At 48.9% G+C, this 27,764-nt stretch overlaps 1 protein-coding gene across 5 annotated transcripts in view; it reads left to right on the forward strand.

Annotated features, from left to right (window-relative positions):
* The window catches only part of SGIP1 (SH3GL interacting endocytic adaptor 1), a 1,273,000-nt gene that overhangs the window by 996,368 nt on the left and 248,868 nt on the right, over positions 1 to 27,764 (forward strand). For all 5 annotated transcript variants that reach the window (XM_086953766.1, XM_086953786.1, XM_086953772.1 and 2 more), the window contains one exon: positions 2,909 to 3,020. In XM_086953766.1, coding sequence (XP_086809892.1) covers positions 2,909 to 3,020 — 112 coding nt within the window. The remainder of the gene's footprint in view (positions 1 to 2,908; positions 3,021 to 27,764) is intronic.

The raw sequence follows: 27,764 nt of genomic DNA on the forward strand, positions 1-27,764 counted from the left end.
TATTGGGGATGGAGAAGTTAACTCTAGCAAAAGAGGGGAGGGGAGAGGAATTTGCAGCACTTTGGCGACCATTTTTGACACTACTCAAAGGGGAGTTTAGGGAATTGAGCTGCCCACGCTATTTACGCTCTCTTCGCCTTGCAGACACGCCACTCGAGGAACCTAAAGTTCAGCCGCACAGGCGTAAGACTAAGGGTTGATGTTTGACCTATGGCCTCCCGTTAGAGATGTGGTAATTTTCTTTTACTAATTCCTTTGCTTTGTGGACAAGGAGGGGGGGTGGAGGGGTTTGTAGACTTGGTTTCCCCGTTGCAAGACCCCTACATTTACGACGTTGTCAATATCTTTGTTACCTTACACCCTGGGAGTTTTAACGCACAAACCAACACTATTGCATCTGATGGGGAAATGTGGTCTGTTTGTTTTTTCTGTTTTGAAATCCCAATAAAAGATTTAAACCATAAAAATGGGGTCCTTTGTTTATGTTTTGTGTGTTGGCGAGAAAGGTTTTGACTGATTCTATCAGTCAGATTTTATTTAATGAGGCGCTGGAGAATTGGTATTTAAAGTTGCCCAATAATGTAGCATAACTGTCTATAACCATTGCCTGCTTTTTCTTTCAAGTAGCTTTTTTGGGTACATTATATTTTGACATCAAATAAATTAGTAAATAATTTAGCAAATCTATCTGCTACATTCGTTTTTTTTTTTCCATTTGCAAATATGTTTTTGGTGCAATTTAATTTGAACTCAAACATCACTAGTCTTATTTTAAATTTTGTAATATTGTAATGCATTTGAATATAATCAAAAATCATTCTTGGAATGTTCTTTTTAGGCGCAAACCTTTGTTCAGATTTTTATATTGGAATGATTGTCAATAATGTTAGCCAAGTTTATAGGTCACTGTATTTCCTAAAAGTGCTCGTCCTAACAGCTTTGCAGTAATTTTCTATATCCAGTGCTTGTAGTTTCTTATCCTGTCCTAGCAGCAATCCTATTTCCCACCGCCATACTGCGGTTAACACAATTGTCCAGCGGACAAAAGAAACATGATTCCTTTTTAGGTCTCTCCTAGACAGAGCTTTCACTCTCTCTTGGATAAATGCTGTATTCAGAATAAGGCGGTACAAAAGGGGGTGATGGACGGAGCATTCAGAATATGGGCATAAAGCTCCACCTACTTTCCGCTCATCTTTTTAATTGGCTCCTGTCCCTGTTCTTTGTAAATTATGGCTTTCATTGGTCAATAGTCTTAGTAGTCCCTCCATAGCAATGCCTAGTCTCTTCTTGTAACCTCCCCTGGGGACACCCCTTTTTACATGTGTTGTGACTCACTAGGTTTTAATTAAGCCCCAATGTACTATTTTCCCAAAAAGGCTTCAGGCAGGACACACACTTGGTCCTAAACTAGGCTGGCAGATGTTACTTCACTCGCTAGAACATCTTACATTTATATGAGACAGTCTATAAATTTCCCTTAATCAGCTCCACACAGAGTACAACCCAACCGAAATTAATGTAATAATTCTTTTGTCACATATCAAAGCTACAAGTCTTATATATGGACATAGCTATTTGAATGTTCTCGTAGTACTGTCTTGCATGCAATACATTATGGGTAGCGTGGATATACCATATCTTCTGCAGGGTGCAGTACCATATGTGACCAAAGAGGTCCTTTTTTGGCCACATATGGTACTGCACCCTGCAACATGGCTAGGTAAAAAACATTATAAAGAATGAGTCTGTGGAAAACCACAACCTACATGTAGCACTGCAAATAGGCTACAAAGCCTTTTAGAAATTCCACACGCTTTTAAACAAAATTCTTACAATTTAAAGAAAACAAACAATTCCTCAATTGTATTCATGAATTCATTCATTTGAGTAACCAAAGGTAAAACACAAACTGAAATTAACAGTTGGCATTCAACTCAGTTAGCTGTTAGCAAAGGTGAAAGTAAATGCAATACATTTCACATATAAAAATGCATATCATCCAAATCTCAAAACTTCCCAATGCATTTTGGGTTCATCAAGAACCCTTCTTCAAGGGATATGCTTAGAAAACGTGTTAACAAAATGACGACAATTCCTTTTTTGTTCTCAGACCAGATCCCTGTGCTCTATCAAAGAAGCTCAATAACGAACTGTACCACCTACCATGCGATAATAAAACGTGTATCGCAAGGGTCACACTTGGTATTAATCAGTCAATCGACACAACAAACGGCGTTAGTTTCCAGGACCTTTCGTGAACAACACGATCAACGTGACGTGTAAAAAACTTGCCATTTACAATACCAATAACTCCCAACTTTGTAGACCTGCAGTGCTGGTGCCTTGCTCACTAGGGACCTCTAGGAGCAGCTTGCGGTTCCGCACCTAGACATGCAATATGTCCTGGGTGTGGGGCTACAGGAATTGCTCACCCTTGCTGAATCTTTTAATTGTTGTAATTTTTTTAATGCTCTCCATCTTTTCCGTGTTTTATAATGTTTTTAACTTGATGTTGTATCATGAAGATGATATGGATTGTGTGCTTTCCCTCATTTTTTGTTTTCTACACTCTAAGAATAAAAATGTAGTACATTTGATTAATATCAAAATTCAAATTTGGCTGCAAAAATAATTTGAAAAATAAAGCTTTTCAACTGTCATGCAAACACGGCTGCTAGAAGATTGACAAATACGTTTGAAGAAATTAATGAAATGAGTATATGCAGTTGTAGAAAATCATAAAATGTTGTAATTCGTAAAATTGTTATAATCTCTGCTAACATTTCCATATGTCTTTGTTTTTATTCCTTTCCACAAAAGTAATTTATCTGTATCATCTTGTTTTATCATAAATCTAATGTCGCACAACCATACCGAGAGAAAGTAGCTGTTTCGTCTGTTGCAGGATCTTCCCGTGGACCCAGCCCTTTAACAATGGGAGCCCAGGACACACTCCCTGTGGCAGCTGCCTTCACAGAGACAGTCAATGCCTACTTCAAAGGCGCTGATCCAAACAAGTAAGTATCTATTGAATTTGCATGAATTGCAATGTAATGACTTGATATATGTAAACCTTTAATTTTATTAACTAAAAGCTGAAACTTTTAAGAAACCATACATGGCGACATTTAAGGCGCGGAAAGGGAGAGATATTAAAAAAATATATAATAATCGGGAGAATTTATTTTTCCAAGTGACATTTAAAGAAAAAGAGGCAATTTCAGGCAGGAGATAGCCATAATAGCTCCGGAAAATCGTGAGACTCCCGCCTGAGTCAGGTCTATTAACCTGTATGAGTGTGGTAAAATAAAGTAAGGATTGCATCAGTACTTTACTTTTTTTGCGACCATTCAAGTTTTTAAATGAGTAAGAACAAAGATTAAATGCAGTCTTAATTTGGGTAAAGATTTCAAGGGGCCAACTCTTTAAAAAAAAAAAACATTATTGATGTTATTTTTTCAGTGCCATAGCTGCCCCTTTGAATATAACTTCTGAAGAATACTTCGCTCTACAAAATGCTCACCTGTTAAATAATCCCCCTTGTCTGACTGAATCTGGAAATACCAAAGCACTCAAAATTGGTAGGGGGTGATGGCTCTACATCTGTGCTGGAAGTGACGTCCAGCAACGTCACTGAGACTTGTCTGCCTATCTATCATTGGAAAGCTTGGTGATTCAGACAACTTGTTCTTCAGTGCCGGTGTCTAGAACCTTCCCTACTATTGATTCCGACAGAATCCAAGCACTTAAAAGCATGGGGGAAGAAAATCTTCCCTGCTTGTAGTATGGCAATCAAATCTCTTATTGGTTGCACCAAGTGTCCTGGAAACAATAAGGGAAATTTTTCTTAGGCCGTCAAAGATGGGCAGGAGGCCTTCTGACACATTTCTAAATAAAGGGCTGGGCACCGCTGATTCAGTAGCTTCAGCCATGGGATCACCTCTATCTGTCCGTCAACAGGCTTGGCAGTGCACATCAGGGTTTTCCTCAGATGAGCAGGCTACCCTTGTGTACCTCTCATCCAATGGTGTACAACTCCTTAGTGATAAAGCTGACTTGATGTTTGAATTTAAGATAAGTAGGGTGACAGCTAAGTCTAATGACCTACAATATCTGCTCCAAGGGGACTATCGGCAGTTTCACCGCTTTTGGGGATCTCCGAGGGGTTTTAGTAGTGTGCACACAACGTGACATTTCCTCCTCTCTAAATTCTGTCACCTTAGCCCCACTACGCCCAAGAACTCTCAGAATCAAGGTAGGTTGTCCATGGCGTAGCCTTTTATTCACATCAAGCCAAGGAATTAATACCAAGTACAGTATCCTTCTTGGATATATAAGAATTATTCACAGCATCACACTTTAGCTGCATCAACATGTTAATGGCAGTAAGGAAATTAAGTACGACATTACATTTTACTTTAATACGACCGTACTCTAGAATAACTTGGCCGTTCATTTGAACTTTACACTATAACTTTTTAACTCAGCCGTACACTAGAACTTGTCGTACATTTGAACTTGGACGGCTCGACCACCAACGTCCCACTTTGCTACGCACATTGTGCCGGTAGGCCCCAACGCGCCACAGCAAACAGTTGCACTACTTGAGATCCAGGGCACTGCGTAACACACCGGGCCATCGGGGTACCTGCCCACAGGCAGCCTCCCCAAGATTGTTTTCAGTCCATATGTCATGGGTTAGGGCAGTCGAGTCCAGGACTACCGGTAGGTCAGTCCCTCCTCACTGCCGACCCACTGCAAACGTGGAATCTACCCCCTCCTGGGGTCCATGGAATGGCTGCACCTCCATTGTTGTCCATCCGTCTTTGTTGTTAACTGTAAGTGCTCCACAATGCCTTACTCTTCGGGTGGGTGGGTGGTCGATGACGCTCCTTTCATCCAGGCTGTACACCAAGGGGACAAAGAGAACGAAACCCCCGTAGCACAGCCTTAAATAGCCTGCTAGGTTTCATTTCCTGCAAGTTTCATTTCCTGCAAGTTTCATTTTTACATCAACCCCTGTCAGCCAACCCCCTTCTTTGTCCGGGGGCCCCGGAGGAGGCTCAGCCCCATGGCGCTACTAAGTGCACCCCTCCCCTAGGCGCGGGGGCACCTGTCATTTTCACCAGCGAAAAGCTCAGTATCAACAACAGTAGCATTCAGATCCCTCATCAGGTAGTTGGGAGGCAGTGGAAAAGCCAAACAAATAGAATTACAACACCAGCTTAACTCTCGTTCCTCTCCAGCGCTGCCAGGGAAGCTGTTCTAGGTTGTTCCTGATGGAACACCAGGAGTCTGTATGAAGTCGAATGTCCTCCTTTCTGTGGGTCTGACAGGCCATTACTTCGGACCAGTGAGTCCTATAGATTGTGGATAGGAGTTTACCCTACCCTACCCTTCCTTCAGCCGCCTTTTCCATACATCCCCAACCTTCTACCCTGTCCTGTTGTAGGGATTCCGCTCCTACACAGAACTGTACACGGAGACTTGGGACCTCAATGAATTAGGGTGTGCCAAAACTCACCTTAGTACCCAAAATCCCCTACCAGACTAGCATCAGTGTCACATTGGCTCTTCTAAAATTCCAATGATTAGACAACCCAGAACATGCGACTTCGGTTACCTCCGGCAATGTGAAAAACACAAACACTCTTTTGTTATACTCTCATACCAGTCCAAAACAGGGAGTAAAAAGAGACACGTGCAAGTTTGAAATATTTATTTCTAACTCCCTGTTCTCATGCGCAGCATCTTAGCTAATACAAGCAGACATATAATCAGAAACAAGATTGTCAGCATAGTTACTATCCCATAAAATACAAAGGGAGAAAGCATGTTATAATGCTAAATGGAAACAGGTTTAAAATATACCTATATTTCACCCTCCCTTGCTAGTAGGTTATTTTATAACTACAGAAGGTCTCTTGGGATTACATAGGCGGCCCCATACCTCTGGTATTAGCAGAAGTGGATCACATCAAATTCTGCACAAGCTCTCAGCATACAAATGTTCTCCAAGTGTGTGTGATTATACCTACGCAGTGCATTATTAAATACCCCAAAATCAGAGGTGGCCGCAGCTGCATATGTGTTCTGTCTAGAACGTGAGCTGATCAGTCCGAACAATAACCATAGTGTTGAAATAACCTTGAAGGCCTCGGCACTCACTGTTCAGACTAAGATTACCAAGCAAGGCTACTAATGTAGAAAAACATGTTGTTCTCGTGTGAAGCAAAACACTCTGCTAAACTCTAAACAGGCAGCAGGCGTTTAAACTTCTAATAAGCTCATGTCAACCTAACACTGTGTGAATGCAAGGCTCAGCCACACGACAGTCTGAAGACCACCTCTCCATTTTACAACGTAGGTTGTCGTGTTGGTGACGGTTGCGATTATGGCAGAATGAATGAAGGTGGTATTAGTGGTGATGGTGTTCAAAGCTTAGCACAGTTTTAACGTTTAAACAATAATACTGTCTGAAGAAAGGAGAACATGCTTATTTAGACAGCTGAAGCACTTCACAGAAGGTCAAGATCAAGGTCCAGGCGTTGACACAATGTAGAAACAATACCACGAAGCAAACTGAAAATCATGAAGTACAGAAAACAAGTCCCTCTGCTTCAAACATTTAGATAATAATAGGGCATCTGCAGAAAGTGTGCAAGGTTTGTGCACATGGAGGGATCAGAGTGCACAATACTTTATGCTTATTAATAGCAGCGTTACTACCATAGCTTACAATTTATTTATTTATTTAGCACATTTATGAAGCGCAATGGTTACACTAAAGACAGTGTGTCCCTGCGCTGCAGTACATTTGCCGAGGTAGTACTACCCGCCACCACTACCCTACATACCTCGAGGGAAAAGGTGTGTTTTTAAGTTTTTTCTGAAGCGGCGCTCCTGGACCTCCATCCAGAGGCCCACCGGGAGCGCATTCCATTGTTTGGCTGCCAATAAGCAATAGGACCGACCCCTGAATGCAAGAGGGGAGAGGGATTATCAGATTGCAGCTGGACCCATAAGAAAGGTTGAAGTTCGACGTCTATCGGGCCTCTTTTTGTTGTTGTAGCTGGCAGTTATTGGGAGCCTCACACCTAAATGGTGGGGAAACAAAGGCTAACAGCTAACCAATTCACAGGTACTTATTCAATCCCTGTATATAAGAGATATGCATGTTCTGTAAGAATGTTAGACATATTGGTCTTTCCCAGTATTTGCACAAATATTAATTTAAACACCTCGGTTTTGTTTTAAATCCCAAATCAGGGTTTTTCATCGCTTTACATCACACGTATACATTGACAATAATTCATATGTATGTATGTATGTATCACTATATAGGATGTGCTACATAAGACAATCTAAATTTGGCCAGAGCCTGGAACTTAATATTTATCCTACCGCATTCAAAAAAAAATTACAACAAGGCGGTCAGACTCCATTCTTGGACCCCTGACAAATCAGAGATAGCACACAAAAAGCATGGATGGACAGTTTGGAGCCCATAACCATATGGCAGTGGTCATTCAACACTCACTCATTTTACTCCGCATGGGTGCCTTTGCATCTAAAGATCAGGTCCCTGCGTGGAAGCAAACTGTCCGAACACCCAATTCTGCTTACGTTGCAACTTACAAGAAAGTGCACTACAATTCTTCTGCATCTGTCCAGCTGTTGCTCACCTTAGACATAAACTGTAGTGTCCTGCTCTGAGGGCTCTTCAGATTAGATCCTGTGCTCCCCGCAGTGATGGCGCTCCTAAATGGACACAGCGTTCAGGTTTCCTGCAGGGCTGCAAAGTTTCTGCTGCAAGTAAAAAAGTTGCTTGAATTGCGAACCCTCGCAAAACATAGTTCTTTGCTCTACATGCCACGTTAGGGACTGTTTTTTGCAATTGCTCCTATAAAGCAGCCAATCCTAGCACCGGTGATTGCTTGCCTAAATGGCAGCACATCCAGTTTTCTCGCAAGGCCACAGAGTGTCTGCTGCAAGTGGGAAGGTGGCTTCTACAGCAAGTTGCGAACCATTAAACATAACTCTTTGCACTACATGGCACTTGAGGGAACGGCCCTTGCTGTTACTGTCTCAAAGGCTGTTGTCGATCTTAGCACTGAATTTTTGGGGTTAAATAGGTTACAGTCACCCTGTAAATTTAATGAATAGATTGCTTTTTAGGTCTCGGCTAGAAGCGAGCGAAGCTCGCTCTCGCCAGAGATCTATAGTTAGCGGCTCAGCTTCCAAGGAGGACAGTCCTGGCCGCGCGCAAAGCGATTTGCGCCGGCCACGCGCGCGCGAACGCGCTGTCCTTCTCGGAAGCTGAGACGCTAGCTATACCTCCCGCTGCTTGCGCATGCGCCGTGCCCCATGGAAGGTTTCGGGCTTACGCATGCGCCGTGCCCCTTATTGCAGGACCGGCCGCGGCAGACCCGGGGCTGCGGCCGTCCACGCGAGGACGATGTGCAAGAATGTTTCATTTTAATACACATTATTTATCATGGATGTCATTCGATACCTTCCATATAGCATTAACCCCAATGTGCCGCGTGCACTCGGTAAAATGCTCATGAAAACTTGCACATACCAGCCTGCACGTGCTCTCACCCTCTGCGCACATATCAATGGAGTGCAGCACTACGCTCACTTCACAATACTCAAGCTGTGCCGTTTGCAGCACACATTATCGCGCTCAGTCGCCTTGTGCGTTCCTCAGCTTTCCACTCCCTGCCCTCCCCATCAGGGCCTTGCCCGCTACACCCCTCCAGTTGATCCAAACCCCAGCCAGGTTTGCCAACTTGTGTCTCTGCATCCCTTGGTGCGCGTGCAAGGTGCATTTCCGTCGTGTGCGTGAACGCAGGGCCCGCCCTGACGCCAGATGCCTGCTCTGATTTTCCAAGTGCTACATTGCAGGATTATTCGCCATAGACACCCTTCTCTCAGCTCTCTGGGCGCACGACCCCCCTGATCGCAGCACGCCTGGCCAGATTACATATCCTGGGTTATTTATTTGAGGGTGGGGCTAGTAATATGTCTGAAGCGGAATTCGTGATCCTGTTTTTTCCCGGATTTCTATTTTTCCCCAAATATAGCCTTACAAGTTTTTTTTCTGGCAGTACTGGCCACCTTCTGCTGTAGTGTAAAGCGGGGAAGGGTAAAAGAGCGGGGCAGGCTCCCTGTTTTATGTCAGCATCATTGGTGGGGTTAGAGGCACTGTGTGCATCACCCACCGCTGGTCGATGTCCCCCACAAGAGGGAATGCCCTACGAAATCCAGCGCTGCGCAGTGTTCCTGGCAGGCGGGATTGCCCCTACTGCTCCCATTGATGGCTGCTGTCACTGCTCTGGCTGCTGTCACCGCTCTGGCTTATTTCACCGCTCTTGCTGCTGTCAGTTCTCTTGCTGCTGGGAGGAGATCTATCTCCTGCAGCTTCCGGATTTTGCGGATTTTGTGAGAGAAGGTAATATTTCTAAAACCCAAGAGCTGTGTTATGCTCCTCGGATAAGGGCCCAGTGCCCATCACCACTACACCAGGAACGGAGGGTGCAGTGCCACAGAGAGGAGGGTTTGCAACACTCACAGTGCCTATAGCTTGCAGTGTCCGCAGGGCTTTAAGTGGGATCCAAAAACTGAGGGGTAACTCGAATGGGCGTAGCCAATGCAAATGAGGGCGTGGCTTAAAAACACCTAAGCTAAAAAATCTGTGCTTAGCATAGTTTGCAGCCCGACTGGTATTTTGCTGTTTCTGTCATTGCATCCAGAAATATGGATACATCAAGTAACATTATAACTACAACAAGCCAGGACTATTAACTTTGCCAATGATTGTTGCATAAAATAAATAAGCAACAGCTATGGCTTTGTTGTATATAATATTGAAAATGCTTCAGTTCTGAAATGGTGAAACTCAAAGAACTAAAACGAGCCTCTTTGAAGTTACATCAAAGGCTTTAAGTAGTGGTACTAAAGCAGATTTAAGACATTTTTTTTGATCCATCGGCTGAGAGTAAAAATGGAGAGCCCTTCCGGGGCTGAGCATCAGCAGGACCCGGCCCACTTAAAGCCCTGCGTGTCCAACTGATAAGGGATTGTGCTAAATCCTTCATGCGCTGTATAGCCCCCAGGGAACGTGGACTGCTTTTTACAGCACGCTGCGAGGTAGGGTTGCTCCTCACCACACCCAAGCTTTTCAGGCATCCTACAACGAGGAGCTGTTTCTGACATTCAGAGCTGCCAGGGGCTCTTTGATGAGGGATTACCACTACAACACCCTGAGCCTGAAGTGTCCCTCGGAAGAGGGTTTGCAACCACAACCCCAATAGTGTGCGGTGCTACTGAGATTGCTGTTGATTTCTTTGAGTGACCAACGCATGTAGAGTGGCAGAAAGAAGGTTGGCGGGGTGTGGGTTACCCCAGGCCTATGTCTAGCATCCTCAGTAGATGTCTATCATGCGAGAAGGTGTTGGGTCCTCACAGTGCCTAGAACCAGGCACCACTGCTGGGTCGACCACCAGTGCTTGTGATTTCTTGATTTACTTTATAATAATGTCCTGTTTTGTAAAAGCATAAAACCTGCCTATGGGCACTATAATTGCTTTGTTGTGGTGCACCAGACAAGGTGTGGGTTTAAAAACTATTCAGTCCAAGGGTTAGAGTGTGAACCAGGAAGGACCCTACCGGTGAAGCATGTTGCCTCTGCTGGCCTGGTCTGTCCTCCTATTGTGTATTCTGGCAAGTACCAAGTTGTAGAAAGGTAGTGACCTGGGCAGCTGACCATAAGCTTCAGCAATGCCACCCAGTGAAGCTAGGGTTCAGGAGGCCACGGGGTACTAGAAATATTCCAGAGAGAAAATGACTCTCTTTAAAGGATTCCCCTTCCCCTACAACGCTCACCTGGCATGACCTCATGCCGTAACTTCTAGTGAGAAGTGAGCAGTGTGAGCGCGCGCACATCAATGCTCAGCTATTGCCATTGTAAATGGCAATGTCATTTATTTATCTGTTTTCAAAACCAACACATAAATAAAAAAGTTGTCATTTACAATGCCAATAGCTCTAACTTTTGCAAAGGCGAGACCGTTGCATTGTAAATGCTTGTTTTAATCTTGTTAATGCAGGGGCGGCTCCCCCCACCTGGAAGTAGGGCATTACATTAGTGGAAACAGAGAAAAGGTAATTGTTATATAATCTTAGTTTGAATTGTTTCAACATACTATAAGAAATGTTGAAGTTTTATTATCACTTGTCTTATTGATTTCCTTTGGTTTATTTCATTTAACCAATTAATAAACATTTGTGAAACTGAAATCTAAATTAAACTGCTGCTTTTTTATTTAATAAAAAATGAGCATGATCTCACTTGCTAGAAACCTCAATCCGCAAAACCAGTATGAAAAAAGTTAAGAATTGCACCGGAGGCCGACATAAACACACTTCTCCTTGTGGGCTTGCCACAGAGGTGACTATTCCTTCGAACTTTAGTACCTCTCAACATAATTTTAGCATCACGGTTCGACTATAGGTCAAGAGGTAATGTTTGTAATCCATGTATGTAAGGGCCTACATGTGACAGCATGATTGCTGCTCCTGGCTGAAAAAGCAGAATGGGAGCATTTTCTGGTTAATAAACAATGCACACCAAAATTTGTCAAATAGTTTCCATCCCGGTTAATTGAAACAAATTACATATTTGTCAGGAAACTATTAGCCAATATAGAGTTGATAATCATACTTTCAGAATCCACCTTAAACGTTCACATTGGGTACCTTGCTACTTGATAGCTTCGTTATATGATTTTTTTCAGAAACCTCTATTTTCAGCCAAAAATAAATTTAAGGCCAACAGTATTTTCTTTCTCTCGTAGCCCTGCAAAGTTTCCCAGGTCCATGCTTGGTTAACTTTCCCAGTCCAAGGTTTTTTTTCTTCCCATTCTGTGACTTGCAGGCTAATTTTTCTCAAATGGATCAGCTTAGACCTAGTAACTAGATATCTTTGTTATGATATGAACATTTTAAACTTTAGATCTCCGAGTGTTTTGTTGACTCCAAAGGCAATTAAATTGAAGGAAGTGTCTATTTGTCAGCTAGAAACAACCTTCTCCAGTAAAAGTGTGTATGGTGGGCAAAAGGATTAATATAACCACCCTTTGGTAGTTTAAACCAATGCCATGACTCAAAATATAAATCCTCATCAAGTTGTGTATGCTTAAATATGGCCCATCCTACAGGGTAACACGTTGCACGAAGGGAGGAGTGTGTGACCTTTGAAACAGATGATTTAAAATAGAGACTACTAGCCGCAGATTCCTTCACATAGAATTATCCCCAGGCATGAGACTGGATCAGGAAAAGGTTTTGCCATAGCACCCTGCGCGGTGGGGGGTGGGGCGGCATCACGCAACTCCGCCCAGGCCTCGTCCGCGTACGTGACTTCAGCGAGGTCACATAGGCCCCACCCTGGCGCGCCTATGTCAGTTTTTTCCTTTACCATATGCAACGCGGATCCGGTCCTTGCTACGAGCCTGTCTTGGGCCCTTTTTTCTTCATCATTGTCTCTTCTTTTGGTGGAACAGTGTGCGAATGCCTTCCGGCTTCAAGACTTTCACGTTGTGTGGGCGTCTTATGTCGGAGACGGACCCTCACTTCATTTGTATGTGGTGTTTAAGGGAGGATCACGGCACCACTGATTGTGAGGCGTGCCAACAGTTGAAGCCGAAGTTGCGGTGGGAGCGCCGGATGAAATTACTCTCGGCGCGTCTTTCCAGTTCGGCTTCCTCTTCTCGGTCAGCCTCTGCAGACAGCTTCAGATACGGCCATTGTCGTCGTCCACACCCTTTTCCAATGTCGCACGAGCGTCGCTCCTCTGTGTGTGTGTCACAGTTTGTCCCCGGGGGCTGTTGTTAGGCCTGCCAGGGGCGTGGACTCTCAGCAGGTGATCCAGCCCTGCATGTCGTCCTCCTATCCACCGTTTTCCGGTGATGGGACGTCGAGAGTCCAGATGGAGACATACGCGGCAGCTTTGCAGGCCTCGCTGGTGTCTCCTCCTCCTTCCCCTCCTGTGCCTTCAGCGGATCCCTTGCCTTGCGCGGGGCCCTCCATGGTGCCGCCGCTGGCTCCGGCGCCGACTGGTTCGGATCCAGGCTTGGAGGATGTGGTGCTGTTGGGGTGCGACCCCTCAGGGGTCCCTCCTTCAGGCCACGGCGCCTCTGCCTCGCCGCAAACTCTCGCGGGAGTCCCTGTGATGTCGCCAGAGGTCGCCGGGACTCGAGTTGCATCCCCGTGCCCCGCTCGGCCCTCTGGGCCACTGCTGAGCTGACGGCGCCGGTGCTTGCTCCGGGCGGTGCCACTGGGGTCGGTGACCTCTCCATGTCCCGCTCTGGGTCGAGGCGGAATGAGGACACCTCATCCCCCTCTCGTCCCTCCGTGCAGGTGGCTGCCTCGTCGGAGGTTGAATCGTCCCTGGTGCCGCTGCATGGGTTGCCGGGCCACTTACGCCACATTCTGGGTCGACGCTGGCGGAGGGCTTTGTGTCACTCCCCCGGTCCCTCTTTCCTCCACGCAGGTGGCTGCCGTGGCGGAGGTTGAGTCGACGTTGTTCCGGGGCCGCCCCTTGGCCACTTCGGTTCTGGCTCTGCTCCGGTCCCCGGTGCAGTGTGACTTGGAGGAACCCTGTCCGGTGTCTCCTTCGGCGCCAGATGGTGTTGGCACCTTGCCTTTGATGGCGGACTCAAGGGCTCCACACAGGGGTCGTGCTGCGGATTCGTCTTCAGCACACCCTCTTCTCCGGAGGTCGGCTGCATATTGGTGTAGTCCTCCCCGGAGACTGGACGCCCTGTGGTGTCTTTTTCACCGGTGTCGTCGAAGAGCGGCTCCCCGCCATTTCTGAGGCAGAGGTGTTCGTCGGAGGAGCGGCAGGCCCCCCATTCTTCCGTTCCTTCTGACTTCCAGGTCTGGCCTTTGCCCGTCCTGCTTGGCTTCGGGGAGTGCTGCCTTAGTTTGCTTTTTCGCCCACGGAGAAGCTGCTTTCTCCACCGCCGGGCCCTACGGAGGAGGGTGCGGCCTTAACCTACGTGTCCACGGCTGTGGGCATCCTGCACATGGGTGACCGGATTGCTCACTTTCCGGCGAACCATCTCTTGAAGGTTCTCCACCAGGGCTCTGGTCGGAGGAGATCTTGCTTCCCTTTGAGGGTTCTCTCCTTTCTTCCCTGGTGGGGGCTTGGAGGCGTCCCGCCTCAGGGGATCCGGTGCCTCAACACCCTCCGCTGTCTGATCTCTTGGGGGCGCAACATGTTCGCCTTGACCAGCGCTGCCCAGCGGGCCCTTAACACCTTGTGTGTACTGGCTAGGGCTTCCTCTTGTTTGTGGGACTCGGCTGAGTCCCTGGGATTCGCAGCTTCCCAAGAGACTGTTCAGGTGGACTTACGGCATCATGTGTGAGATGGCCGGGAGCTAGCAGCATTTATCCTCCGCTATGGACATTTTGGAGGTGCTGGGCCGGGCCATGGCTTCCTCCGTCTCCCTCTGTCACCATGCTTGGCTTCGGGATGGCGTGTACCCTGAAAGTATTCAGTGGCGGCTCATTGATCGTCCGTTTGATGGCAGCTGACTCCGCCATCCAAAGGTTCCTGGCAGGGCTCCGTCCTTCTCCTTCTCCTTCTCCTTCTCCTTCTCCTTCTCCTTCTCCTTCTCCTTCTCCTTCTCCTTCTCCTTCTCCTTCTCCTTCTCCTTCTTCTCCTCCTCTCCTTTCCCTCCTCAGTGGCTGCTGAGTTGAGCTGGTTCTGGACCTCCTTTTGGGCCAGTTGCCCTTGCAGTGGAGTATTTTTTCTGGACATTTGAGTCCTCCTTGCTGGGACTATGGCGTTGTTGGCTGCTGGACGGCCCTTTGTTGAGTGTGTGTGTTTTGCTTGCGTTATCTGCACAGAATTGGCCCTGAGATTAGGCCTTCTGTTTTTCTCTTAGGCTGCCTGACCAGCCTTCCGCTGGTTTTTTTCCCCCTGTGGTTCTTTTGTTTTTCCTCTGCTGCGGCCGTTCTTCCAAAAAGGATTCCCATGTCTTGGGACTTAACGTACCCTATGTGGGGTAGTGGTAGCTGTTCTGCGCTCTGCTAGTGATTCTGGTAGCCTTTGGGTGCCTGTTCTCCATGGCGTTTATGTTTGTTGCTATTGCTTCTTGAGGTCGTGTGCGCGGCCCCTCGTAGTGGTGTGTCCGGGCATTTTTTCACCTTTCTGCTCCTGTCCTGCTGGCTGGAACGATTCTGTGCTTTCCCTTGTCAGGCGTCGCTTGCCCGGTCTTCTTGGGGCCCGGGCTGTTTTTCTTGCTTCTAGCGGCTTATGTCTGTTGGCGCCGCTCTGGCTGGCCTGTTGCCTTCCATCTGGGGTGGGATCGCCTTTTCTTCCCTTGGGCCCTCAAAGCTTCTCCTCCTGGTTTGGGGTGGAAGCTTTGTTGCCTTTGAGGGATGTGGGGTGCTTCGGCCTCTCTGGCCTTCCCCTTGGTTCCTCTCTTATGAGTGTAAGGGCCTCTACAGTCTTCTTTCTTCTTCCTCCATCCCTCTTGGGGTCGGTGGTGTTCTTCCCTGGAAGGGACCAGGTTACTTACCTGGTCCACAGGTCTGCCCCCTGTGGGACCCTCTGTTCTGTCCTGGCTGGTGGGGTCCTTTCGTAGATCCTCCTTCCCCGTGGGTATGGCTAGGGTAAATATTCTTCATGAAGGAATCTGCTGCTAGTAGTCTCTATCAGATGTACGAGTTAGTTACCTTCAGTAACAATGTATCTGGTAGAGACAATTCTAGCTGCAGATTCCATCACGGGCTGCCTTTCCTCCCCGTGCAGCGAGAACCCTTGGGTTGGTGTTCGGTACTCGCCTCCTGGTGGGGGGCTATGTCTCCTGGGACTGCTTTCTTGCTCTTGACGCGTGGTTCGTCTTGTTGTTGTTCATTCCTTCTCTTGGTTCTTTGGAGGATGGAGTTAAGGTGCTCCTGTACACCGCTGCTCTGGCTGCTCCAGATTTGGGGAGGTTAGCCTCTTGCTGCTGGGGGTCCTGGACCCTCCGCTACCCTCGGAGTTAGGGTCATCTGGTCATGCCTTGCCCCTGTTCCTTGGGGGTGGTTGCTCTCTATGCCGTGGGGGCTTGGAGGTTGGTTGTTCCTGTCCGTTTTTCCTCCCCTTCTTGTCATTGCATTGGGAGCTGTAGGCCTGCTACATGTCATGACTTTTTACGCATGTTCCTTGTATACGGAGGAAGGGGGGTGGCTATCGACGTACTGGCAGGGTGGTTGTTCAGTGCTCAGCTCTCTTCTTCTTATGCCCCTGCCTTTAGACACTACAGTGTTGCACTGTTCCTTATGGTATCTTCCTCATTTTCTATTCTTTCGCACACTATTCCCATGCTCCCACAGTTTTTGTCTGGTGGCACCGCGTTGTGGTGCGTGAAAGTTCTCCGAAGAAATCTGATGTCGTCGCGCCGGGGGGGGGGGTTGGGCTTATGTGACCTCGCTGACGGACGTACGACGTCTGGGCAGAGTCGCTTGATGCCACCCTGCCCGCAGCGCGCAAGGATGCTGTGAAAAAAATTGTTCGAGGCATGTGGGCTGCTGAATTCATATCTGTGCATAGATCGCCGCCTAGTGTTGGGTCCGGATGATTGCACATTGTTGTCCTGGAAGAGTCTTCGAAGTATCACGAGATAGGTGGCTCCTCCCCTGGACTACAGTGCGCATGGGCATCCTCTCCATCCTCAGATTGTTTTTTTCCGCCATTGGGTTCGGATGTACTTTCGTTACTCGGAGTTCGGAAATAGATTTATAACAACCAAAAACAGTCGGATCGTTAACCACGGCTCCGAAAAATATCATACAGTCTACTAAAACGGTCCAACAACCAAAGTCTCTCGGACCGTTAAATTCGGACTTCCTCCGCACGTCAAGCCAAGGATAGTCGAACAAGATAGCGGATTCGAACCGACCCAGCCAAAAGGGCCAAGATTGGGGGAAAGAGCTAAAGTACCCGAGGAACAGGATCCGTCAGCTGAAGAACAGTCCAAACTGTATGTTGACCCCGATACTGGGAAAGTTACCCTATTAAAAAGGAAAGTCAGACCTGAAACTAATTTGAGTCCTACAAAATACCTCTAAAAAGAAAGACACTTCAACATCTCCAGTTCTCTTTGAGTCTATCACACCATATGTGCAAGAAAACTATATGTACTCGCCCACACGCACAGATGACTATGGGGAGTATGAGGACAATGACCAGTACAATTATCCGACGGATAATGACCAGGACATACAAACTCAGCCATGGACTGACCCTCTAGATCCTGGAGCCTCTCAGACAATTCCTGACAATACTGCATACCCTGTAAAAACATCGCCTACAGAGGACACAGCTGCCTTCAACGCACTAATAGAAAGGGCAGCATATAATTACCATGTGGAGATGCATGCAGATCCCATTGATGAAGACTACCTCTTTGACACTTTCAGCACCTCTGAGAAAAACATCAAAACACTGCCAATGCTGAAAGGGGTGCTTAAACATGCAGGGGACATATTTAAAGACACAACCAGGGCACGGGTCATTAACACTAGGATCGAGAGAAAATACAGGCCAGCCCCAGTTGACCCTACATACATTATACATTAAGGGTCAACTGCCTTTGGACTCTTTAGTCGTTTCCAATGCACGTAAACGTGCTAATTCTCAGACCTCTGGCGAAGCTCCACCTCCAGACAAAGAGTCCAAAATTCTGGAGGACTCTGGCAAAAGGGTGGCTGCTCAAGCAGCTAACATATGGCGAATTGCAAACACGCAAGCCCTGTTAGCCAGGTATGACAGGGCGCACTATGACACACTGGAGCAAATCTTCCAACATCTACCAGACCTTTATAAGGAACAGGCAGAATTCCTGATACAAGAGGGAAAGCTCATATCGAATGCATCCATCAAATGTGCCTTAGATGCAGCAGACACAGCAGCTAGGGCTATCAACACCAGTGTCCTGCTCAGACGACATGCGTGGCTACGCATATCTGGGTTTAAAAATGAAGTTCAAACCACTTTACTTAATCAACCTGTAAACCCTGACTATCTATTTGGTCCTGATGTAGACACAATACTGGACAAAATGTAGAAGGACACCGAGACAGCTAAGTCTATGGGTGCCTTGCAGTCACAGCAATATAGAGGCGGTTCCTTTCGTCGCTCCGGCAACAGGGGAGCTGATAAAGGAGCCTCAACACAGCAAACCTCTTATAATAAAAGCAACACGCAAAGCACCTTCAACAAGAACAGTAGAGGTGGATACCGTGGTAATAACACCAAGGGTAGAGGACGAGGAAATAACAGCTCCAGATCCTCCACCAACACCAAACAGTGACTTCTTGTCACTGCCCCCAGACCATGTAACACCGGTCGGGGGAAGATTACAGCAGTTCCTGCTAGTCTGGGAAACCATAACTACAGACAGGTGGGTGAGGCAAATTATACAGCATGGCTATTGCCTAGAGTTAACCTCCACACCGCCCAACATACCCCCAAGACACCGTCCTATGTCCGCAGACCACCTACACTTATTGCAGCAGGAAGTCATCAGCCTGCTACAAAAGGGGGCCATAGAACTAGTACCCTTAGAACACCAGGGTACAGGGGTGTACTCTCTGTAATTTCTAATCCCCAAAAAGGACGGGTCTCTAAGACCCATTTTAGACCTCAGGCCCCTAAACCAATACATCTTATCAGAGCATTTCCACATGATCACTCTGCAGCAGGTGTTGCCACTGTTGCGTCAAGGAGACTTCCTCGCAACACTGGACCTCAAAGACGCATATTTCCATATACCTATACACCCGGCACACAGGAAATATATCCGGTTCACAATTCTAAACCAGCACTACCAATTCAAGGTCCTCTCCTTTGGGGTAACCACAGCCCCAAGGGTGTTCACCATGTGCCTAGCGACAGTAGCTGCACACCTCAGAAGACAGCACATCCATGTCTATCCATATCTGGACGACTGGCTAATACAAGCACAGTCAGCCCAGCAATGTGCCAGCCACATGTTGCGCACTATTCACCTCCTGCACAATCTAGGTTTCTTGCTGAACTACAACAAATCCCATCTCCAGCCTGCCCACGTGCAGCAGTATCTGGGAGCAACAATAGACACTCTGGCAGCAAAAGCACAACCAAATCCTGCCAGCATAAACAGTATTCACGCTCATACAGAAGTTCAGGCCATAACACTCACTCCCAGCCCGAGTGTTTATGCAACTGATAGGCATGATGGCTTCGTGAATCTTCATAGTCCCTCGGGCAAGACTTCACATGCGTCCGCTGCAGGAGTGCCTAGCACGTCAGTGGAACCAGGCTCAGGGACAATTAAATGACCTAGTGTTGGTGACCAGTCGTGCATACAACTCTCTGCATTGGTGGAGACCACAAAACCTTTGCAAGGGATGACTGTTCCAGGAGCCTGTACCACAAATTGTGCTAACAACTGACGCATCTCTGATAGGGTGTGGAGCCCATGTCCTCCACCACACAGTACAGGGCCTATGGACCACGCAGCAGAAGAAACTGCACATCAACCTGCTAGAGCTGATGGCAATTTTTATGGCAATCAAAGCTTTCAAAGTACATCTCTGCAACAAGACCGTGTTGATCGGACGGACAACATGACTGCGATGTACTACCTACAGAAACAGGGAAGAACACACTCTCCACAGCTGTCGCATCTGGCACAAAGAGTGTGGAAGTGGGCCATCCAGAGAAACCTTTTTCTCATGGCGGAATACCTCCCAGGCAAGGACAATCCGATAGCGGATCTGCTCAGCAGACACAGCCAGCAAGTGCACGAGTGGGAGATTCACCCCTCAGTCCTTCAAACATACTTCCAACAGCGGGGACAGCCAGAAATAGACCTGTTCGCCACAAAAGAAAACGCAAAATGCCGGTCCTTTGCCGCAAGGTTCCCACACCCGCAGTCTCAGGGCAATGCGATATGGATGAACTGGTCAGGCAAATTTGCCTAGGCTTTTCCACCAGCACCGTTGATACCGCTGGTGGCACGCAAATTGCGGCAGCACTCCATGACGCTAATCCTGGTTGCTCCAACATGGGCGAGGCAACCGTGGTACACCACGTTCCTAGAACTTTCCGTGGTGCCTCATCAAAGACTTAGGACTAACACCCAGCCTCTTAACGCAGAGCCATGGAGACATTCAGCACCCAGATCCGCAGCAGCTGAACCTTGCAATCTGGCTCCTGAGGTCCTAGAGTTCGGCTACCTCAACTTACCTCCTGACTGCATGAACATGATCAGGGAGGCAAGAAAGCCTACAATAAGAGCTTGCTATGCGTCAAAGTGGAAACGTTTGTCATTTATTGTAACAACAACGACATAAACCCACTAGACGAGTCCATTCAAAATAGCATATGCTATCTTTTGCACCTACACCGCTGCAATCTAGCCTATACGTCCAAACGGATACACTTAGCAGCCCTAGCTGCTTACCTTCAAAACAGACAGCACCTTTCACTATTCAGAGTGCCTGCAATTGAGGCATTCATGGAGGGCCTCAAACGAGTGATCCCCCCCCCCCCCCCCCCCCCCCCCAAAGACTCCCACCTTCACCTGTCTGGAACCTAAACGTTGTTTTAACCAGACTAATGGGACCACCTTTTGAGCCATTACACTCCTGTGAGATACAGATGATTTAACATGGAAGGTGGCTTTTCTTGTAGCCATTACTTCGCTTAGAAGAGTTAGCGAGCTGCAAGCCCTAACTATTCAAGAGCCATTCATTCAAATTCACGCAAATAGGGTCGTGCTTCGGACAAACCCTAAATTTATGCCCATAGTGGTATCACACTTCCACATCAATCAGACAATAGAACTGCCAGTGTTCTTCCCAAATCCACAGTCAGTACCTGAAAGAGCCCTGCACACACTGGATGTTAAGAGAGCTCTCCTATATTACATAGACAGGACAAAAGATTTCAGGAAGACGAAACAGTTGTTCGTTGCCTTTTCACCACAGTACAAAGGTAACCCTATTTCAAAAAATGGTTTAGCTAGATGGATAGTTAAGTGCATCCAAATATGTTACATTAAAGCTAAACACACTTTAACAGTTCCCCCAAGAGCGCATTCCACACGCAAAATGGGAGCATCCATGGCTTTCCTGGGAAACATTCCTCTAGAGGAAATATGTAGAGCAGCCACATGGTCTACCATACATAGATTTACCAAACACTACTGCGTAGATGTACACTCCAAGCAGCTGCTGGAAAGGCTGTTCTCAAAACTCTTTTTCAGACTTCTGCAGCTGGCACGGGCAACCACCGCTAGGGGAGAGACTGCTATACATTCTATGCACGGATGTGAATTCAGCAGCCCACATGCCTCGAACGGAATATGCTACTTACCAGTATGCATCTGTTCTTGGCATGTAGGGCTGCTGACATTCATATGGCCCACCCCTCCTCCCTGGTGCCTGTCGCAGCTGTAGCATTCATTCTTTTTTTTAAAAAAAATTTTGATTTTTGGTGGCGAGGATAATAAAGAGGCACAAATTATACAGTTAACAAATCAGTTGACACATGCGGACCAGGTAGGCCAGGTCCAAAAAGGAGGAACACAGCCAGGTGCGGCCCACATCCCGGAGGCAGGGCGGCATCTCGTTCAGCCTGTGAAACAGTTAAAGGAATTTGCTCTTGTGCTCCCAGTATCCCTTAGTCAATATCAATATCTCCGCCAATTTTTCATTTATAATGCAGTACCAACCTAAACAACAACATAACAGTAACAAAGAACCCCATGAATGGCATTTGTGGCACTGATGCAATCACATAAGGAGATGTAGGCAAGGGCCCACTACAGAGCAGTCCTCATAGTAGAATGCGGTCGATGGTAGTCACAATGATAGACAAGTGTACGCAACAAGGAATATCGGCATGGCTCAGGGGACTGCTACACTACCTCATGACATTCCGCCCCGGATCCCTCCCCTCCATCTTCAGACTCCGAGGAAGCGGAGGAAAACCGCTCCGCGCTGGTTGCGTCAGAGTCATCCTCCTCCATCCCCTCGATACACATGGTCCTCCAAGCGAGTAGGTGATCATGGAGTTTCCCATCCCTGCGTGTGCTCTGCATATGTGTCTCCTCCGCCAAGGCCCATTCCCTGGCGTCCCGTAACCAACTAGAGATTTCAGGCGCCCTCTGTCCCATCCAAGTAATGGCCACCCGCCTCCTCGCCAGAACCAACAGGAGTTGTAGTAATTTGTAGGACAGACCCCTCTTCCTGGGTTTGGGCACTAGCGCTAGTAGACAGTGAAGCGGTTCCAAGTGGAGCGCAAGGTGTGTAATCCGGGTAATGTTTGCTACCACCTCCACCCAAAAGTCATGTACCAAGGGGCATTCCCAGGCCAGGTGAAGGAATCCCGCCCGTTCTGCACCACACCTCGGGCAATTATGGCTTCTGTCCGAGGAGATACGGTGGAGGGAGGCAGGCGTCATATATGTGCGATGGAGAAAATTTAAATGTATCAATTTGAAACGCGCATTACAAGACACTTTACGAGTCAACAGCCCTATTCGCTTCCTCTGGGCTGGATCCAATTCAGTCCCCAGGTCCGCCTCCCAAGCCCTCCAAGCAGGCATCAATGGGGGAGTCGAGTCCCTGCGTATCGCTGAGTAAAGAAGGGAAATTAGTCTCCTACCTCTGCCACAGGACAAGATGATGTCCAGGGTATTAGTGAGCTCGGGCGCCTCTGGGAATTGGGGCCACGTCGTCCTGGCTACATCCCGGAGACATCCATAATGCAGGTACTGGCCCTCACGCAGTCCAAAGGAGTCCGCTGCTCTCTCAAAGGACACAAACGAGACATCCGGATAAAGATCCGCAAGAGTCTCGCAACTGCCCAGGCGCCACTCCCGGAAAGACATATTCGCCTCCATCGTGAGTATTGGGGCCAGGATCCAAAGGGAGAGCTCCCTATGGAATGGGGCACGCCGCAAAACGCACTCAACGAACTGCTGCCAAATATGAGCCGTATGCCTAACGACATAGGGCAATGTGTTGTTGGCGCCCCGACCCTGCATTAGAGCTTCCTGTAGCTCCCTGTCCGAAGCCACTCCCGCCAACAATGCCAACTCCCAGTTCTCGGTGTCAGCAAACCATCTGGCCGCCGGGAGAAGTTGTGCAGCATAGTACTATAAATCAAATCTCTGGGCCTCGAGGCCTCCCGCCTCCCAACACTGCGTCACCGTGCGCAACGCAACTCTGCTGCGACCACCCGCCCAGAGCAGGGATGTAAGGAGCGAATTCAGTGTACGGAACACCCGGGGGGGCAACGGGCATAGGGTATTCTGCAGCCCGTACAGGACTCTAGGAAGCATCACCATCTTGGCAACTGCTAGACGGCCCATAAGGGAGAGAGGGAACGTATTCCAGAATACAACGGACTTGCGGAGGGCCACAAGAATCCTGTCCATGTTATGGGTTAAGAGAGCCTCATCAGAAGCGGCCACCTGAATACCCAGGTACCGGAACGCCAGGCGTTCACACCGGAGGCCCGCACAGTAAGAATCCGCCGCCGGGGCGAGATCATCAGGAGTCAGCGGGAACACCAGGGACTTATGAACATTCATGCGCAGTCCCGAGGCCGCACCAAAGCGGTCCAAAAGGCGCAACAGAGCGGGGAGGGCCTCCACCGGAGAGGTCAGGTAGAAAAGCGCATCGTCGGCGTAAAGGGAGATGACATTAGTAGTGTCTCCCACCACTATACCCCATTCATGTAACTCCTTGCGGGCTGATATGGCCAGGGGCTCAATTGCGAGGGCAAAGAGAAGGGGGGACAACGGGCAGCCCTGTCGGGTACCCCTCCCCAACGTCCACTCATCAGAGCGGGCTGAACCCAGATGCACCCTGGCCCGGGGCGTTCTATATAAGACCCGTATCCACTCTCGAAAGCCGGGACCAAATCCCATCTTGAAGAGTACATGCATCAGGTAACCCCAATGCACTGTATCAAAGGCTTTAGCCAGGTCAACGGAAACCAGCACATGGGGAGTGTCTCGCCCCCGGACCTCGTGTAAGACATGGTTCAGGCGGCGCAGGTTCATCGCCGTATTACGACCAGGGACAAAGCCACACTGGTCTGGATGGACGAGCTGAGCTACGTGTGGGGCAAGGCGATTGGCCAACAGCTTGGTTAGGATTTTCGCGTCCGAGTTAATCAAAGTGATAGGACGATACGAAGCGGGGTCTGTGTTGTCACCACCCGGTTTCAAGATCATACAAACTTCACCTTGATTCAAGGTGGGTGGGAGGTCACCCGTGCGTAAGGCTTCATTGTAAACCTGTAAAAGGAGGGGGGCCAGGGTTTGCCCGAACGTATAATAGAACTCTGCAGGGAATCCATCCCCGCCAGGGGTCTTGGCTCGTGGGAGGGCGGCAATTGCCGTAGTAATTTCACCGAGCGTCAGTTTGACATCAAGGTCTTTCACCGCTGCCTCTGGGAGGGTCGGCAAGCCGAGGTTTTCGAGGTATAGGTGATAGACCTCCTCAGATATAGACCGGTCAGCCTCATACACAGCCCGCAGGTGGTCCCGCAGAACCGTGAGTACAGCAGCTTCCGAGTGGACCATATCGCCATTGGGCGCCCGCAGGGCTACTATACGCTCAGCCGTGAACTCCCGGCGAAGTATCCAGGCCAGCAAGCGGCCAGATTTATCCCCCTCTCGATGCAGTCTCTGTCTACATTGGCCCAGCGTAAATCTATCGAGCCTCGTGAGAATATCGTGGATCGACCCAAGGGTCAGGCCCTCCACGCGTTGATCCGAGGTGTCCGGATCAGGGCGGGCCTGGACGCGCATGAGCTCAGCCTCCGCAGTCTGTAAGTCTGATAGCAGTTGTTTCCTGACCCCGTACGTCAGGCCCATGCACGCTCCGCGGACGACCGCTTTCAGTGCCTCCCACTTAGTGGAGTAAGACAAGTCACTCCCCGCCCAGTTAAGTTCCAAATAATCGGATAGGGACGTTGCCACATGATCCCGGGCTACCTGGTCTTGGAGCAGGTCAGTCGGCATTCTCCACGAGCGAGGACGTTCCGTCCGGTCAGGCCATTGCGCCACGCACGTGACCGGAGCATGATCCAACAGGTATCGGGCCTGGTGTGTGACCGACAACGTGGGAGGGGAGGTTGGCCGCCAACACTCTATCTAGCCTACTGTGAGTGCCATGGGTCGGGGAATAACAAGTGTAAAGCTTCTGCGTGGGGTGACATGTGCGCCAGACATCGAACGCCCCTATATTATGCATCACGTCCCGCAAACACGCCGTCATACGGGGCTTAGTTCCCGCCCGAGGTGGATGACGGTCCAGTTCATGATGTAGCACACAATTGAAATCCCCGCACCAGAGGAGGGGCGCGTCTAGGCTTGGAGCCACAAGAGTAGCATTCATTCTTACTCTTACTTTCTTGCATGGACATCTCTTACTGTATAACACTCCATCTCTGCCACACTGGTGAAAAACAATCTGAGGATGGAGAGGATGCCCATGCGCACTGTAGTCCAGGGGAGGAGCCACCTATCTCGTGATACTTCGAAGACTCTTTCAGGACAACAATGTGCAATCTTCTGGACCCAATACTAGGCGGCGATCTATGCACAGATATGAAGGTCAGCAGCCCTACATGCCAAGAACAGATGCATACTGGTAAGTTACATATTCCTTTCCGGATCCAGTCTCACGCCTGGGGATAATTCTACGTGAAGGAAACTGCGGCTAGAATCGTCTCTACCAGACACATCGTTACCGAGGTAATTAACTCGTACATATAGAAAGGAAGGAATATCTATTTCAGCAAATGCAATATTCATAGTTGATCATCACTTTTACGTGGAGGAGAATAGGAGTGGGGGGGGGGAGTCATTCACTTGAAAGAAAGGCTTTTTTTCACTTTTCAAGACCTGAGTGTTCTCTGTGTGTACCCTTCTTCTTCTGGTCTAGTCAGGTCTATGACAATACTCCGTAAACATTCACTGCTATCCGACTGAGGTTAAGACGAACAGATGGTTCTGGCTTGAATGCTTCTTCAGGTCTAATCCGGTCTATGAGAATACTCCGTAACCATTCATCTGAAAGAAACAGGTAGTGATAGATTCCTTAACTTAGAATTACCCCCAGGGGTCAGACTGGATCTGGAAAGTTTTTTGTCAGCAGTATCCATGTGCGTCGGTAGGCATAGTTGTACGGCTCCGCGTGCGTGGTTGGCGCCGGGATGACGTCGATGGAGCTACTTAGACGCGCCCACGAGCGCTGACGTCAGTTCTTTCTTTTTCCGCTCAACCAAGCGCAGATCCGGGAAGAGCAAGTTCCCCCAGTCAATTTTTGACTGAGCTTTTCGAGGCCTTTTACCTCATCTCTTCGAGTCGATCGACTCTTGGTGTCATAGGGATGCCCGGCTTCAAGAAATGTGGGGACTGTCATCGCATGATGTCTGTGACGAACACCGACCGCGTGTGTCTCTACTGCTTGGGGTGCGACCACGACCCCCAAGTCGTGTCCCGACTGCGGGCCATGGCGCCGAAGACTTTGCGGGAGCTGTCCCGAAAGTTGCTTGAAGTCCGGCAGTCAGCTCTGCCCTGCTCGAGGTCCCAGTCCCGTGGGAGGTCGAGGGACCGGTCGTGGAGTAGTCATCACCATTCTCCTGGATCTAAGTCTTCGCACTCGGGGACATGTAAGTCGAAGCATTCCAAAAGGAAGTCTAAGAAGAATTATTGCTCTTCGACTGCCCCTCGTCCGTCACGGCTCAGGGTGCGGGCGATGCCACCCCCGCAGCTAAGGCGGTGCCTGCAACATCGCCTCCAGTCTGCCCCCCTTTCCGGGTGCGGGGTCGACGCCTGCTCATTTGCAAGTGTTTCTTGCTGCCAAGGCCCGACCCTTTGGGCTTTCTGACCCCGCCGGTGCGCCTGCGGGCGCCCAATGGGAGGGTCCTGCTTTTCCGTCTGCGGCGGCTCCGTCCCCGGTGTCACTGGCTGCTCCGGCCCGACGCCACAAGCCCCCAGCGATCTCCCCGGCACTGCTTCCGACGTCGCCCGTTCCTTCGGACGACGTCATCCCCAGGTTCAGCCCTGACCCGGACACGGTGCTGGATCGACGTCTCCCTTAGCCGATGCCGATGGGGTCTTTTGTGGCCTATGTCTGTCCTTATTTTGAGCCTGTCCCACAGACTTCGGAGGAAGGGGAGGACTGGGGGGGGTCTGAGGACCCTCTAGCACAGGACTGTGCTTATGATGCGGACTGGGCAGAGGATTTGAGGGAGGTCAGTGGTTTTGACACCTCACCTGACCTTGGCATGCTGTCTCCTCCTACTGTGGCTACGGAGGAGGGAGCCAGTTACGCAGTGGTGTTGCGTAGGGCAGCCGAGGCTCTCCACCTCGAACTCCCTAAGGTGGCCATCAGGACTAACCTCCTTACAGAAGTGTTCCAACCGACGGCTACCTCTTCGGAGCCCTTGCTGCCTTTTAATGAAGCTCTTTCAGCCGTTCTTTTGGGCACCTGGTCCAGGCTCAACACAGGGGCTCCTGTGAATAGGAACGTGGCCCGACTACATCGCCCCGCTCCGGCAACCCCCTCTTTCTTACCCAACACCCCACCCCTGAGAGCTTGGTTGTCTAAGCCTCGACATCCCAGAGCACGTTCCCTACCGCACCTCCGGATAGTGAATCCAAGAAGCTGGATCAGCTTGGCAAGAAGCT

This window comes from Lissotriton vulgaris, chromosome 1_1 (genome assembly GCF_964263255.1).
Source record: "Lissotriton vulgaris chromosome 1_1, aLisVul1.2, whole genome shotgun sequence".
Lineage (NCBI taxonomy): Eukaryota > Metazoa > Chordata > Amphibia > Caudata > Salamandridae > Lissotriton > Lissotriton vulgaris.